This window comes from Lonchura striata, chromosome 22, assembly GCF_046129695.1.
Source record: "Lonchura striata isolate bLonStr1 chromosome 22, bLonStr1.mat, whole genome shotgun sequence".
Lineage (NCBI taxonomy): Eukaryota > Metazoa > Chordata > Aves > Passeriformes > Estrildidae > Lonchura > Lonchura striata.
The window spans coordinates 6,932,046-6,947,959 of NC_134624.1; the positions used below are offsets into that span (position 1 = coordinate 6,932,046).

Genomic DNA, 15,914 nt, shown 5'->3' on the forward strand with positions numbered 1-15,914 from the left:
GCATCTCCATGGCCTCCTGTGCACTCACTCCAGGTCCTTGTCCTTCCTGCTGGGGACCCCAGAGCTGGATGCAACGCTCCAGGTGGGTTCTCACCAGAGCAGAGGGGCAGAATCACCTCCCTTGACCAGAGATAAGTTCCAAAAATAAATTGATGTATATTATATTCCTTGCTTGTCCAAGCACTGCTGCCACCTGGATGGTCTAGTCAGATGTGCACAGCCTGGGAGCACAGTTCATGAGGGAATTTTGAGAGCTATGTATAAAAGTGCAAAGAAAATGTAAAAATTGTGTTATTATTTTTGGAAACCTAAGAACCACCTTTCATTTAGCACTTAAACTCCCCGGTGAAGTTTGGACAAGACCTTTAAAGACAGCTGGGTGCCCAGTTCCCAGGGTTACCTGTGCACCCACTGACCTCTGTAACAGGACAGTTGTGCAGACAAATGCCACTGGCACCGAGAGACGTGGCTGTTCTGCTCCTCGGTGTAATATCCACCTTCAATTCTCCATCCATGGGGGATTTCCAACCTACTTGCATAGGAATAATCCTGTTCCTGGAGCCTGGGGGTGGTGCTGGCAGTGCAGTGACCTGGCTCAGGGGGTGCTGCAGCTGGGCTGTCACCCTGAGCTGACATGGGTGGTCTCTCCCAGAGGTGCTGGAGGCTCAGGCACACTCAGCTGCTGCTCAGGGTGATGGTTCAGCCCCGGGAAGTGGAGCTGCAGGCTGCCAGGGGATGCTCCCGGGTGCATGGATGTCTCAGGGGTCGGTCCCAGCTGCATGGGGAGGTGGGAGGTGGCAGCGATGGAGCACAGCGTGCGTGGCAGGAGGGACAGCGGTGCTCCCTGTCCTCCCTGGGGCCTGGCAGAGCCTTCCTCCTGCCCGTGCTGCTGGGGCCAGTGGCTGTGCTGCTTTCGGGGGCCACGGGCACTGGCTGTCACCTGCTTTCTGTCACCTGCTTTCTGTCACCTGCTTTCAGCTCGGGCTGTGCTGTGCTGGTGACACGGAGGGGACACGTGCGCTATCGAGGCCACGCAGGAGGATGGGAATTCAGCAGCAGCTCCTTCCTGGCTAATCAGGAGGCAGGTGATGCTTCTCCTTCTCCAGGAACGGGGTGAGTGATGGAAGGCACGCCAGGGTGCACCCTGAGCGGGCAGGGAGGATGGGCTTAGGGGTGCTTTGAAAGGCATCTGTGCCAGGGGGGTATTGATGGTGCCCAGGCATGGGGAGGGAAGTGGAGAACAGATTAATCAGGAAGATTTGGGGGAAAGCCCCTTGAGGGGAAGTGCCTGAGAGACACCTGGTCTTGGTGCTGCTAAACCAGGCAGCACAGCCCCCCACGGGGTGCCCTGAGGAGGGGGATGCCATCATCTCCAGCTCTGGCTCTGGTACTGAAATGTGAATTGCAGCACAAAAAGAACTACGTTTCCCAGTTTCCCTTGCAGCCCAGGGGAATAAGCAATTGGAAGATTTAAATAGACCAGGCCAGAAGCAACCAACCTTTGGCACAATGTTTTTCCCTCCTCTTCTTCATATCTATTGGCTGTCCAACCTTTTTCCCTGGCACTGGAGTGGCTGCCAAGCCTGGCATTAATTTTCCTTCCAAGCTTGCTAGGCCCATGAAGTAAACAGCCATGTGCATTCCTTACTCTATATTTAACAGCTGCAGTCTGTGCTGGGGGCAACTGCAACAGAGGGGAACCTTTGTAGCTTCCCAAATTCACAGCTCGTGAGGGTGGGAGTGGGGGAAGCTTTCTGCAGGGAGAAGAGGGATTGCTCTCCTTCCCGGTATTTGCAAAGCAGGTTGCGTTAAAGAGAGACTGCAATGCCAGCATCCCAGGCACGCTCCAGGGCCAGAGACAGGAACAATGTCCTCAACAGGGCTGAGTTCCTCTCGCTGAACCAGCCCTTGAAGGGGAACCAGGAGAGCAGGAGCTCCAGCAGGAAGCAGAGCAGCCAGGCCGGGGCAGCCGGTGCCCAGAGCACCAGCCCCAAGGAGCGGAGGCAGTCGCAGCAGCTGCCCGAGGAGGATTGCATGCAGCTCAACCCCTCCTTCAAGGGAATCGCCTTCAACTCGCTGCTGGCCATCGATATCTGCATGTCCAAGAGGCTGGGAGTGTGTGCCAGCAGAGCCTCCTCCTGGGGAGGTGCCCGCTCCATGATCAACCTCCTGGGGATAACGGGGCACGGCATCCCCTGGATCGCGGGTACGCTCATCTGCCTGGTGAAGAGCAGCACGCTGGCAGGCCAAGAGGTCCTCATGAACCTGCTGCTAGGTGAGTGGCAAACCTCCCTCCCTGCTGGGAAAGCCCAGCCCTCCTCACAAGGGACAGCAGCGCTGGGACTCCTCCTCTGGCTGCTCCCAGCGGCAGAAGTGGTCGGGAAGCAGGGAGTGACCTTTAGGGAAATGCTGCACTTCTTGGCACTGCTAGTCCCAGGTGCTGGGGGTGACGGAGGTCACAAGAAGGTGTTGGAGAGGGATGGAGTATCCGTGGTGGCTGGGGACAGCCATGGAGCAGGGACAGGCCCCTGGTGCTGCGTGGGGCAGGGTTGTCCAGGCAGACCAGGGCAGTGTCTGTGGTGGGAGGGTGGATACCAGCAGTGCTGTCTTTTATTTCATCTGTGGTCATCTGCCTTGGTGTTTGATAGGGTATCATAAAGATATTAGTCTCTAATATCTGGATCAACTCCTGAGGAGTTGCCACTTTCTTGACCAGGCTCCACGTGACAGGGTCCTGTCACCTTCCCTGCTGCAGTTTGCTCTCACATCCTCCTTCCCTTGGGTACCTTTCTTGCTGCTGTCCCCGTTTCCATGTGCTAATTTGACCCAGAGGCTGTGTAGGCTGTGTGGGATGCCTCTGGCTCTCCTGCTAGTCCTTCCTGGCATGGTGGTGGTCAGTGTCCCTGTTTCTGGAGATTGAGATGTGTTGAAGGGTTTGGCTTCTCCACTGTGCAGGGCCCATCCCACCTTGATGTCCCACCAGTGACCAGGATGAGCTCTAGCTGTGACTTGCCTTAGATCCTGGCCCCAGCCTGCCCAGGCCACATATACATGAGGAACTTGCTCTTCTTGCTCTTCTGCCTTTGGCACAGGGTCCAGTTATCCTCTTTTTCATTATGACTAATTACCCTCTCATCTGGCTGTGACCCACCCTGGTGTTTCACCCTCCCTAAAAACTCAGCAATCCCACTTTTGGTTGGTAGGAGAAATTGAAAACACTGGATTTAGACCCTTTCTTGTCAGGGAGCATTTTCAGGGGCCGTAGGGACACTTTATTTCACAGTCACAGTCACACTTTATTTCACAGGAAAGGGACGTCCTGTCTGCAGGGGCTGACTGTGACGTGATACAGCTCAGCAACCGCGGCCTCAGGTTTTGGGGATTTTTTCACAAGTTCATCCTTCACAGAGGGTGAAAACTGACCTGGACTGGCTTGAAAAGCACAGTGGTAGCTGCCTTTTCTCCCCTGTGCCTTTGGAGGAGACTGTCCTGGTGCTGTGACATCTCATGGGGGGAGGCCGTGGCAGGGAAGAAGCCAGAATAGCTCCAGCGTGATGCGGAGCCCGACATCAGCAGATCTTGCAGGGGCTCCTGGAGCCGGGGTCAGCCCCTCCTGGGAAGAGAAGATCCACTTAAAAGGGCACGAGGATGAAATAGGAGGTGACTAACAGCGACCAGCACAGCTCCAGATGTCTCTTGATCCAAGAGCCTCTGACGGAGTTGGAGCCTGAAAACCGACCACTTTGACTCCAAAATATTTGAGATCCTTGCAAAGACCTAATGCCCCTTTTGGCTTAAAAACAAGGAAGGTTTTCTCACCCTTCTGTTGCTATATGAGGAGGACAAATGCAAAGCCACCTCAGGGTCATGTTCTAACTTCATGGAGTGGTGGCTGGGAGAGCTCATCCCTGCATCACCACCCACATCTCCAGGTCTCCTGAGCTCCAGCGTGGTGTCCAGGGACAAGCTGGGAGTTCTGGAGTCTTGCATCCTTGCCTAGACACACTCCTCCCACCCCTCCTCTCCCTCTGCCAAGGCAGGAAATAGTTAATTGGTGTGAAGGGCCAGTTCCATAGGTCTGGCAATTCCCAAAGAGCTCCACTGCTCCCTCTGAAAAGACAGCACTGACTGGTGGGACTGGCCAAGTGCCCTCAGCCTCTCTTGTCAGAGCTTCTGGAGGAGGAGATCTCTGCTGTGAGAGTGGCCTTGGGCTGATATTTAAGCTTGCAGTCAGAAACTCTGAGTCTCTGAGTAGCTGCTGTGATATCTGCACTGCTGCTGGAGAAGGAGCCTGGCTGGGAGCCTGGGGCTGGTGGACCTCGACAGGTCCCAAGAGAAGTGGGGTCCTGTGTAGACAGGAAGGTCATGGCACCTCTGCTGCATCTGGCATCCTTGGTCCCTCTTGCTGCTGCTTTCCTGTGGTTCAAACCCACCAGGACGTGGTGAAAAGCTCTCCTGTTTAGGCACAGGCCAAAGGGAGGGGAAGCTCCTGGTGCTTCCCTGCTGGAAGAGGGAAGCCAGGAAGTTGGGGTTGTCTGTGGCACCCCTTCCGTACTCCCCGGGCTCTCCTCCCTTCCCCCGGCTTGCTGAGGGTTTGATACATCAAGCAGAATTTCTGATGCAGTCTCTGGGCAGGGAGCCAGCCCATCATAGAGCACTTGTTTAGGATTTGCAATCAGGCTTCCAAGGCGAGGAGACTGCTGAAAGGGGACTGGGAACCTGGCAGGAGCACCACTGCAGATGGAGGAGGAGCTCCTGCCAGGGGCTTTGCCAACACATGTGGGGGCATTTCAGGTCTGACCCTGGGATGCTCCATCCATCCCCACTGCAGATGCTGATTAGCAACCCCAAGCAATGTTTTCTCTCCATGTTTGTCATCTGTGATGGAATTTATTGATTCCCCTTCTCACAGTTGTCTTTTCCAGCAAATGCCAAACAGCCAGAGAAGCACACACAGCCTGTTACTGAAAAGATGGAAGAAACCAGATATCTGTGCCCACTGTAAAAATCCCTCTGCCAGGACATGCTTTCAGGAAGACTGTCTCAGCATCACCAGCCCTGGCTGAGCAAAAGTCAGGGAGAAGGTCCACGACCCTTTGGATAAATTGAGAAAATCATAACTTGGGAAATCCCCCAGTTACAAAGTTCCTTTTACTTGTCTGCCAGTGTTGGAACTTTTAGGACTATTGCAGCTTTTCTCTGCAATCACAAGGATTTTGTGGGAAGGTGCTTAGAAAGTAATTTGAACTTTGCAGCTGGGCTTTCAGGGGGAAAGCAGTTCTAAAACTTCCAGTAAAATGCCCAGATCTGCTTCAGAACCAGACAGAAATTCCATTAAACCCTGGGGGCAGCAATACCTTGGTTTCTGGTTCTGATCCATCTGGTGAGGATGTGGATCCAAATTTAGTGATTCATTGACTGCAAAGCCAGCAAAGAACATTTGGATCATCGATCTAACCCACGGCAAAATACAGGCTGTAGCACATCCCTTAATTTATTCCTGTTCAATTTGTTAAAGGAAAAAACCCAAACACTCAATCTGATGTGCAGTTACAAGTGAGGGTGAACTCGTCAGAGCCATTTCTGTATTACTGCAGTGGTAGGGATTCTCACAAGTGCTTTTAGTTGGACTCTTCCCTTCACTGTGTCTCCCTACCCTTCCCTCTCCAGCTGAACAGCTCTTTCAGCCAACATCTCTTCCGCCTTTCAGTGTTTTGGATAGTGCTCAAGTAATTTCTTCACCTCCTATTTATTAAGTTAAACAGATTGATCTCGTTAAGCTGATGGTCTTTGCAGGTCCAGGCACCTTCTCACTGCAGCGGGGATGGAATGTGGTCCCTGGGGATGGAAAATGTTTGCCCACCCAAAGTGGTCACTCCTGTGAGGCCCCTCTTTTGTGTTTACAGCCAAACCATTGCTGTGTTTGGTTATTTGCCACCAGCTAGGTGCCTTTGCTGTTGGGAAGCACCTGCTTGGGTCATCCTTGCACATAAAATTGTGTTTGTGCTTGGTTTGAAGCACCAGGAACTGGTTCTGCTCTCTGGAGCAGGTATCCAGACTAGGAGAAGAGAAAGCCCATGTCCTCTCTTTGCTTGCAGTCTCAGTGACACTGGTCCCAGTGCTCAGCCATCTGCAGCTGGCTCTGCATCCCCTTGGAGGGGCAGGATGGCTCTTTGGTGCTGTCACTAAGCATTTATCCCATTACAGCCCTGCCTCAGGCTGTGGATGTATCATGAGCAGTGGCAGGCTGGGGATGGGTGAATGCCACAGAAGGAGGAAAGGAGGGAGCCCAGGGTGGCTTCTCCATTCCTGGAGGTCAGCAAGGAGGAAGCTCTTGCTGTGTTCAGCCTTCTTCCTGAACATTGACATAGCTTTACTCTGACCAGGAACCAAGCCATGATATTCTGAAGCACAGTCCCTGCAGATCCCCTGAGAAAGAAAATTCTAAATACATATATATGGTCAGAACTCTGTGGTAGCTTCCAAGCAAGACCAGATTTGTAAGAAATTGGTGGATTAGGAAGGAGAGAGAGAAAGAAATGCCTTCACCAAGCCCCTCGAGACCCCAGCGACCCTGTTCTAACAATACTGACGTGCTTCAGGTATTGTTGTGCTTCTCTTTGGAGGCTCTGTGATGAAAAACCCAGACAGTGCAGCCTGGTGCTGGTAAAGGTCACGGGGTAGATGAGATGCCCAGGCAGTGCAGAGGAGCTGATCCTGTCGAGCCTCAGGGCAGCCCAGACCCAGCAGAGAGGCCGGGGAGCTGCACAGCAGATGGATCAGTCTGTTTGCAGCAGAGATTGCTCAGCCCAGAGCCCCAGAGATGGTTTGGGGCCAAATGTGTCTATTTTTTCCCCTTTCATTCCTGCACTGTGAGAGCAGGGATTTCCTGAGCCAGGCAGGGCAGAGGAGATTCCATCAAGGATGGGTAGAGCAGCTGGGGAGCTGGTGCCCTGTGGAACCATCCCTCCTTGGACAGCCTGGCACATGGAGGGGGCTCAGCTGCTGTCCTGCTCCCCTCCCAGCCCTGCCAGTGCCCACCAAGGTCTCACTGAGCCAGCAGCACGTCTGCCCAGTGAGGTGGAAACATTTCAATGCCAAATAACCCAACACGAGTGACCCATGGAAGGTGCCAGGCAGAGGGAACAAGACAGATGCCCCTGCATCCAGCATTTGGACACAGGTCCAGCCTGGCATTAAACATTCCTCTTTATCACTCCAGGCTGCTAATCTGCCTCTGTTCTGCCCAGATACAGCAGCTGAAGTCCGTGGTCCTTCGGTGGGTGCTGTGCTCAGCCTTCATCCCTTCAGAGCTGATGAGCTCAGGCATCTCTGAGCAGCCAGCAGTGCCCAGCTCTCCCGGCTTCCCTGCCCCCCTTCCTGCCTGCTTCCTCTACACAGTGTGTCCTGCTCCCTGCAGGGCAGCCTGCAGTGTCCCTTGGATAAAGGACACTCAGGGACAGGCTGGGACTCGTCTGACTGTGGCTGGAGCAGGCACTGGGGTATTGCCAGGGTCTGATCAGCCCCTCGGTACCAGGCAGCAGCGATTTGCTCAGGTCCTGGCGGGCTGCTGGGGATGCTGTGAGCCCTGCAGGCATCAGAGTGCAGCCCTTGGGGAATGTGCAGCGAGCTGGAATCCAACCCTCGAGCTGGATCCAACCCTCGCAGAGCAAACAGCGAAAGGTTCAGAGCCTGAACGCAGAGCAAAAGAGAAAAGAAGTGCGAGGGCTGTTGAATGGGAAGAGGGGGAATAAACATGGGAAATGAGTCATTCCTTCTGTCTGTCACTCCGGGAACAACTTCCCAGTGCCCTGCCTGCAGCTCGGAGGGGACAGGGGCGGTTTCGCCCAGGCAGAGCTGGAGAAGCAGAGCCGGGCTGAGCCCGAAGGGAGCTCCCGGGAAATGGGCGAGCGTGGCTGCCTCTAACGCGCCTTGACGGGAGCAGCGGCCGGGAGGAGGAAGGTGGGCGAGCGAGGTGAGCTGTTGGGAGGAGCAGCAGGCAGGGAGAGCCCGCCAGGTCTCCTGCTCCAGATCAGGGCTGGTGGAGGGTGGGGTGGGAGAGAGGGAAACCAGATGGAACTCTCCTTTTTTCCTCCACTTTGAGGAAACCTCCATGCTTGAACCTGGAACAGAGAACCATTTCCATGGGTACAGGGATGCTGGCAGATGTACCTGATCTAGGTCCACACTAGGAGGTGTGATGGTTGGGAACGCCCTGAGCATCACAGAATCAGACCCTTTTAAATTTTTTTTTTTTAATTTTTTTTTTTTGCCAGTTGGCCTCTTGGACAGCAGTGGGGTGGAACTCCAAGCCCAAAGAGCACTGAGGCCGAGCCAAAGGCTGGGCCATGCTGCTGCTCCTCAGCCCAAGGCACTTTTCTTCCTCCAGCTCATCCCATACAGTGCTGTAGGTGCTGCTGTGTGTGGTTCTGGGATGTGCTGATGGTACCCGTGCTGCTGCCATGGGGTACAGGAGCATTTCAAGCTGTCAGAGCCCTTTTGGGAGGCAGATGAGCCATCCCCAGGGCTGCTCAGCTCTTTTCCCCCAGCAGCACAAGCCCTTTTCACTGTGCTCCCCCTCTTGCCTGCATCTCACCCCAGCCTGTGCAGCCCCCCAGTGAAGCCTCTGCTCAGTATTTGATGCTGAGCACAAATTTCCCAGCTCCCAGGGCATAGTGTTTCCAAGGGGAGAACTCCAGGCAGCCTGTGTTTGCACTCAGGGCTGCTTCTAATCATCTAGAATATAGCAAATCTATTTTTAGTTGTTGTGGGTTTTTATTTTAATTAATTGCACAATTCTGCTTTCCACCATTTTGTCACCTCCCCATGACCACTTACCCCACACTGATGCTTGTTCAGCCAAAAAATAACTCACCCCCCAAACACCAGAATGCCTGATTCATTGGCTCTTCAATGTGTCATGCCATCTGTGCTTTTTGTCAGCTCTTACACCCAATAGTGCCACATTTGGGGAACAAAATGGAATTGAGGGGTTCATTTCCAGAGTGCACCTCTTTGAGCTGCCACTGACTCCACCGGAGAGAGGGTGAAGATTCTTTTGAAACCTGCATCTTTCATTAATGTCAACGAGATAAGGCTGCAAACAGCTCATTTTCCAGGTCAGGGAGCCTAATGCCTACAGGAGATTTGGGAAGTTCAGAAGGAGTAGGAGGGGGCATGTAAGTAAAAAGAAAAATGGGGGGGAAAAAATTATGAATTCTAATTATGGAGCTAAAGAAACTGTTTCTTGGGACTGGTGGCGTTTGTCCAGAGTTGAGTACTGAGTGAGGGTGGGTACTCTGGGCAATACAGGATTTTCCAAGCCAGTCCTGGCCCTACACGTGGCCTCAGCACAGTGGGTTTGAAGCCCAAGCAATGAGTTGTCCCCAGCTTGGCTCTGCTCCGTGCACATCTTGTCTGAGGCACATCTGCTCCATCTGCTCCCACACTGGGAGCCTCCTGAGCTCATGTAATGAGCTCACTCTTCATTCCTGGGCACTTACCTCCCTGATTTCCTCTCCCCATGTGCTCAGCCCTGGTTCTGGGTGGCTGAGTCCAGCTTGTGACTGTTTCTGATCCCAACCTCACAGGAGAGCAGCCTTGCCTCGTGCAAGCAGCCCCATGTGTGTGAAGGCACGTGGATCTCGGCTGCAGGAGCAGATGAGGCCAAGAGCTTTTTTGGCTTTCTCCCCTTTTCCTCCCCCCCTGCCCCTAGAACTGCACCCAGGTTGTTTTTCAGCTGTGGTTTTGATAACATGTTTATATAAACATCCCAGCTGGAATCTGCCTCCGTCCCTGGAGACGCTGCCTGCCTCCAGCCTGGAGCAGGCCACGTCCCCAAGGGTGCTCACACCATCCTCAGCCTCTTCCTGCCTTAAGGAACAGCAGCAGAGATGCCACCTCGGGGACAGAAAGGACCTTATGGTGACAGGGGACATCCAGCTCTCTCAATTCCTTTTAAATACAAGCTTTGGGGCTGCTTGGGTTCTGCTGATGATGGTTCAGGTTTGTCCTTGTGCCCAGCCTGCACAGGGCTCCTCTCTGCTCACCTCTCCTCTCCTAATGGGCTCCTAGCGTTTGGTGGTAGGAGCAAGGCAGATAATTGTTCTCCTTTCCTTATTAATAGATATAAAATTCCTGCCCAGGGGGCTCACTTTCAGCTCATTTGCTGTGCATCTGATGCCAGATGTTGGCTTTTTACAATACCAAGGTGATCTCTGAAGCTAAAATTGTCACAGGCAGGGCGAGACTTGCTCTTTGGTTTTGTGTTTTAAGGAAATGGTAGATGTTAATGTAGGATTTGGGGATTGGGTGATTTCGTGTTGGAAATCTGAAGGATTGTCTCCCTTAACACCAGGTCCACAGGGAAATTCTTGATCTTTTTCAGAAAAGTGTGAAAGAAGCAAGAATGGTCAAGAGCTGCTCTACGTGGATTTTACATCCAGTGATGCCTCTGGTTTAAATCCAGTGCTACCTGGCTCTGGGGGGAAAGGCATGATGAAAAACATGCTTCATATAAAAATTTCTTCCTCCTCTCATCTCAGCCTCAGTCAGGTGGCACTCTGCCATGCCTGCTGTGCTTTTGACAGCCTCGAGGGTCCCCAGGGAGCAGCCAGGGCAGGCTGTACCTCAGCTGCAGGCTGCCTTCCACGGGCTCTCCTGGGGCTGTGTCTGCTCCAGCCTCCAGTCAGGGCAGCCTGAAGGATTTGCAGGGCCCTGTGTGAGGCAGCGGGGAAGGACAGAGCCAAGGTGGTGCTGCAGGTTTGCAGGTGGCAGGTGCAAGGCTCAGAGGCTTGGGGTTCAACAGCAGGAGCAGTCCCCAGTGCAGAGACACCCACCTGCAGCCGGGACACCGAGGGACCGTGGTAAAGTTAACCCCTTCCCTGCCTGACGCTGTGCCCACCCGAGAGGGAGGATTTGATGTGCATTGAGGGGAGGAGGGAAGCGAGCCAAGGTCCGGGCGGGTGTGTGGGTCATGGGATTGTGAGGGAACAGGGCTGGGGATGGGGGTGCTGGGCAATGGAGCTGTCTGCGTCTGCTCCTGAAGGATGGGCTCTTGGCAGCACCGCCGGCAGCAGCGCTGCCTGCTGATTCACCCTGCCAGAGGGAGAGGAGAGGGAGAGGGAGAGGGAGAGGGAACAGCAGAGATCCAGCACGGGGAAGGAGAACAGCAGAGACCCAGCATTGGGAACAGCAGAGACCCAGCACAGGGAACAGCAGGGATCCAGCACTGGGAAGGAAGAGGAACAGCAGAGACCCAGCACTGTGAACAGCAGAGACCCAGCACTGGGAACAGCAGAGATCCAGCACTGGGAACAGCAGAGACCCAGCACTGTGAACAGCAGAGATCCAGCACAGGGAACAGCAGAGACTCAGCTCTGGGAAGGGGAACAGCAGAGACCCCAAGGCAGTGGGACCCCCCACGCCTCAGGGGCCAGGGCTGGCTGCTGGGGCTGTTTCATAAAGAAATCTCCATGAAAGGAACGGAAAGTGCAAGGGGAGGAAGTGACAGAAAAAGCACCAGAGCAGGGATCTTCGGTGGTTTTTTCTTTCCTTTTAACGGCAAATTAACCCCTGGTTTTAATGCTGTCATGCTTTCCAATCTTGAAATGTGGGCAAACGAGGCTTTTTGCTTTCTGTGCATCATTTGACGAAAATCAAAGCGAGCAGTACTGAAGGCCCATTTTATTCATCTTCTGAATGAAAGGATTATTAGAACTGCTCTTTGGCTTGCTCTCCATGCCCTGAACACCTCCATGCACACACGCCTGCATCCCTCGAGTTGCCCTGACATCACCTTTGACCGTAAAAAAATATTGCCAGTGCAAAATACTGACAGGCAGTGGTGAAAACCACGCATTGCTAAAGCACATGGCACTTGTGGTGCTGATCCATGGTTTGGTGGGGAATGGTCTCTAGGGAATGTATTGAGCACCGTGCAGGAGACACTGGGATCTGCTGGGGTGCCCAGACTCGTTCTGGAGCCCTGGCTTGGCTTCTCAGCAATGCAATTGGTGCTGATTTCAGCAGAGTAACTTGGGCCAGAGTTTTCTCTTGGCAGCACTGGTGCATCATCTCTCTGATGCTTCTGGGTTCCTGAGAATTTGATGAGCCTGGGTTCCCGAGAGAGCATCGTGGAGCTTCAGTTTCACACAGTTCTCGTCCAGGATGAGATGGGACTGGTGGGAAATGCAGCTGCTGAGCTCTGAAAATCATCTCCTGAAGCAATCTGCTGGATCAGGCCTGCGGGGGGGTCACTTAATGGGGTGAGGTGTTGGGCTGGGGGTGATTTAGGAAGCCCAGCATGAGCAGAGCCCTGCATAGCGGGGCAGCCCTGTCATGGTCAGCCAGTCCCAGGCTCACAGCATTTGACCTTAACAGGGAGCCAGGGTGAGTGGCTGCTCCAGGGCTCCACAGCCTGAAATCCCTCCCTCCCCCTCTCTCCCCAGCCAGCTTGTCAAAAAAAAAAAAATAAAAAAAATCAGCAAATTGCAGACAACCACTCTGCTGAGTGTGGGGATCCTGGTGGGCTGCAGACCTCCCCCTGCTCTCTCCCTACCTGCTGGTCACATCCAGCAGGAGCTGGGCAGTCCCTGGTTGTCCTTGTCCTCCTAAACCCATTGCTACTGCTACAGGCCCACTGGTGTGACCGACCTCCTTGCAGCCCCTTGCCAGCTGCAGCCTTGACACCTTTATTCAGGTGCCACTCATGAACCTTTGCTCTGTGTCAATCTCCTGCTTTTTGTGCCTAGCCTGATTCCTGCTACTGTGCATGCCAGGGAGGAGCTGGTACCCAGATCTTTTCCTCTGCTCCATGTGCCCTCCACAGCTCTGAGACCCCAGGGCATGCATGACCTATTGGGCAGAAGGTTCAGGGAGGTCCTGCTGCCCCACTTCCCCATGCAAGATGTCCTGCAGATGAGGGAGAAAAGCAGACTCCCATAAGGAGAGGGTTTGGCCAGGATAAACACCAGCCCCTTCCCAAAGCAGTGCTGTGGCTGGGGGTGGCACACGGGGAAGGTGGGTGAGCAGAGCTGCTGTGACAGCTCCTCACTTCCCAGCTCCTGCCAGGTGCTGAGCAGGCAGGTGGAGCTACCTCCCAAGATTTCCCATCCCCACCACCACTGCACTCCCATCCGTGCTCCTGAAGCCTTGTCAGCTCTCAAGGAATGGTCTTTAGCAGAGCCTGGGAACCAAACAACTGGCCCCTGGCATTCCTGCTGAGGGAGCAGGCTGTGCTGGTGATGGCAGATATGTCCTTGTCATTGCTGCAGGGAGCTGAAATCAGAACTCTGACTAATTAGGAGGGTTGTGGAAAAGCAGATGAGGGGATTAAAGAGAAATAAAATTGATGCTAGGAAGTAGAAATGACAGTACCTGTCGGCTGGGACGAAGCAGGTGGGCTGAGGAGGAGGGTGGTGTAGATAAATGCTGATGGGTTTCACTCCTGAAGCTGTTAAGGAGGAATGTTGGTTTTGTGTAGAGAGCTGCAGCTGCAGGTGCCCCTGCCACCACAAGCCTGGGTTTGCTGGGGCTGGGAGGTGTGGTACCCCCAGTAATTTGTACAGGGAAGGGGCTGTGCGGGGTGACTTGCAGGCAGAAAGTCACAGGGAGGAAAAGGTGAGCAGAAACAAGAAATGGCTTGTGGGTGTTGGATGCTTTGGCAAAGGAAGAAGCATGGGTGGAGGATGTCTAGGAGGATGTCACCCACCCTCCAACACACTGTGGTGCTGTTTCTAACATGGGAGCCCATTTTTCTTTATTGTTTGGCTTTCCCCTTGGCTCACTGGCTCCTAACGCTCTTTTCTTAGTAAAATCTGTCAGTGTGGTGAGAAATCTCTCAGCATGGTGTGATTCCATGGCTGCTCTGGGCAGGAGGAGGTGGTGGGCTTGGGAGAGGACAAGGGACAACACTAGAAAGTGCTGTGGGGCACCTTTCCTCCAGCAGACTGCTCACTGCAGCCTGGTCAGCCTGGCACAGAGCCCCAGGCAGGGACCTTGCTGCACAAGGTTTCTAAAGCACGAGGTGGAGGCAGCAACAGGAGCACCCAGAGTGGTGGTTTTGGGGCCAAAAGAGTTTCAATTTTAGCTTTGCCAGTTGCTCTCTTCCTCCCCAGGTGGGTTGCTGGCCTCTGCAGTTTGGGGTTCTCTTCTGCCAGATGATGAGAGTGGTATTTGCCTCCTCTGTGGGCAGAGGGTTAATCAACATTTGGGTGGAGACATGAGGATGGGGAAGTTGTGTACAGCTGCACCATGGCCATCTGGCCAGAACCAAACAGAAATTTTTATTTAAAGACAATGATAACCCTTTAATGTTACGCCTTGAAAACTGCCCTCAACTCTTCTGTCTCTCACTGTCCCCTCTCTGTCTCCTGTTTTGTAGCCCTGCTCCTGGATATCATGATTGTGGCAGGTTTGCAGAAGCTGGCCAAGCGGAAGGGCCCGTACGACATCAGCCCTGGCCTGTTGGACTACCTGACCATGGACACCTACGCCTTTCCCGCCGGGCATGCCAGCAGGGTGGCCATGCTCTCCAAGTTCTTCCTCAACCACCTGGTCCTGGCCATCCCTCTCCGCATCCTGCTGGTCCTCTGGGCCCTCTGCGTGGGCCTGTCCCGCGTCATGATCGGACGGCACCACATCACAGATGTCCTCTCCGGCTTCGTTTTTGGCTACTTGCAGTTCAGGCTGGTGGAATTGATATGGATGTCTTCCAACACGTGTCAGATGTTGATATCCATCTGGTGAACACGGAGGACTTGGAAACTAGAAGATACTTTGAGAGTCCCCCTCCCAGTATTTTCTACATGTTGTTTGTTGGAAGCAGTTGTAACTTCCATGAGTAGTGGTGTTTTTTAATGTCGCTTCCCCACCTTTAAACAAAAAAGTTTCTTGTAATGAATTGGGTTTTAGAAATCAAGGGCCATACCTGTGTTCTGGCCATATTCTCAAGCTGTGTTTGGACAGCAGCCTAATTAAGCTTTACAAATGAGAGAAATGAGCTCCATGTCTGCCTTCTTTAGGTGGTTCACATTGGCACCTTGGTATGTCCTCAGGATGGGCAGTGCCTGAGAGCTTCCTGAGAACACATTTGTGAACTTTTTAGAGGATAAATTATTTTGGCCACAGTGCTTTTTTTCTTTTTGTGAGCCCAGCAGTTGTGTCTTGTACAGAGTCAGGACACTGCTGGTGCTTTACAGATAATAAATAATCATAAAAATCCTGCCCTGTTTGGTTCTTATCACGAGGGAGGGGAGAAAACAAGTCCAGTGTGGCTTTGAGATATGCATTCATGAAGCAGGTCCTGCAGTCTTGCTGCCCAAGGGGATGCAAACTTTAGTTTTAGTTGGGATGGGCCTAGGTGGGTGCTCAGGACACTGAAGGAAAACCTCTTCTGTGGGGGTGTGTGAGGAGTTTTTGGTCTGGTAAGGGACACATGATGCTGTTTCTTCCCATTATTGACAAATGGCCTCCTTGAAGCCTGGTGGATCCTTATCCAGCTGGTGGTCATGCTCAACGTGCTGTCTCCAAAATAGATCCCCCCCTTGCAGCTGCCATAAGAAAATCCCATCTTTTGAACAGAATGTGCCAGTTCTCTGTGGTCTAGCTGTCTCTAGAAGACAGTTTGATGCTTGGCAGGTGATGGATACTATCAGACATAGCATCTTTCCTGACTGGATGAATCCTGCAGAATGGAGAGGAACTGTCATCCCTGTCCTCCTGTGGATCTCAATAAAAATTCACCAGGCTTGGGAGGAGTCAGCTGGGTCCTGTGCTGTCATCTCACCCTGCACGCTGGGAGGCCTCTTCCTACAGGGGCTAGTGAGAAGAAGACATTCAGCTAATGACTGTTGCAAGCTGCTGACATGTGTTGCTCTTTGATGATTAATATGAAAAGAAGCTAAACAGAAAAT

At 53.2% G+C, this 15,914-nt stretch overlaps 1 protein-coding gene across 3 annotated transcripts; it reads left to right on the forward strand.

Annotated features, from left to right (window-relative positions):
* Window positions 1–682: 682 nt before the first annotated feature.
* On the forward strand, window positions 683–15,223 carry PLPP7 (phospholipid phosphatase 7 (inactive)). Of its 3 annotated transcripts, XM_021543514.3 has the most exons (4): window positions 683–764; window positions 979–1,113; window positions 1,803–2,275; window positions 14,384–15,223. In XM_021543514.3, exons 3-4 carry the CDS (start codon window positions 1,825–1,827, stop codon window positions 14,746–14,748), a joined length of 816 nt encoding a protein of 271 aa, XP_021399189.1. In that variant the 5' UTR covers window positions 683–764; window positions 979–1,113; window positions 1,803–1,824; the 3' UTR covers window positions 14,749–15,223. The 3 variants fall into 3 exon arrangements, with proteins under 3 accessions (XP_021399189.1, XP_021399188.1, XP_021399187.1); XM_021543513.3 differs by lacking the exon at window positions 683–764 and having other exon boundaries at window positions 978–1,113; XM_021543512.2 differs by lacking the exons at window positions 683–764; window positions 979–1,113 and having other exon boundaries at window positions 1,581–2,275.
* The last annotated feature ends 691 nt before the right edge of the window (window positions 15,224–15,914 follow it).

What these genes read in the sequence shown, in the direction of transcription:
- PLPP7 (XM_021543514.3), top strand. Translation starts at nt 1,825, where the DNA reads ATGCCAGCATCCCAGGCACGCTCCAGGGCCAGAGACAGGAACAATGTC. An exon ending in CCTCATGAACCTGCTGCTAG is followed by an intron (nt 2,276 to 14,383) that starts GTGAGTGGCAAA and finishes CCTGTTTTGTAG; the next exon opens with CCCTGCTCCTGGATATCATG.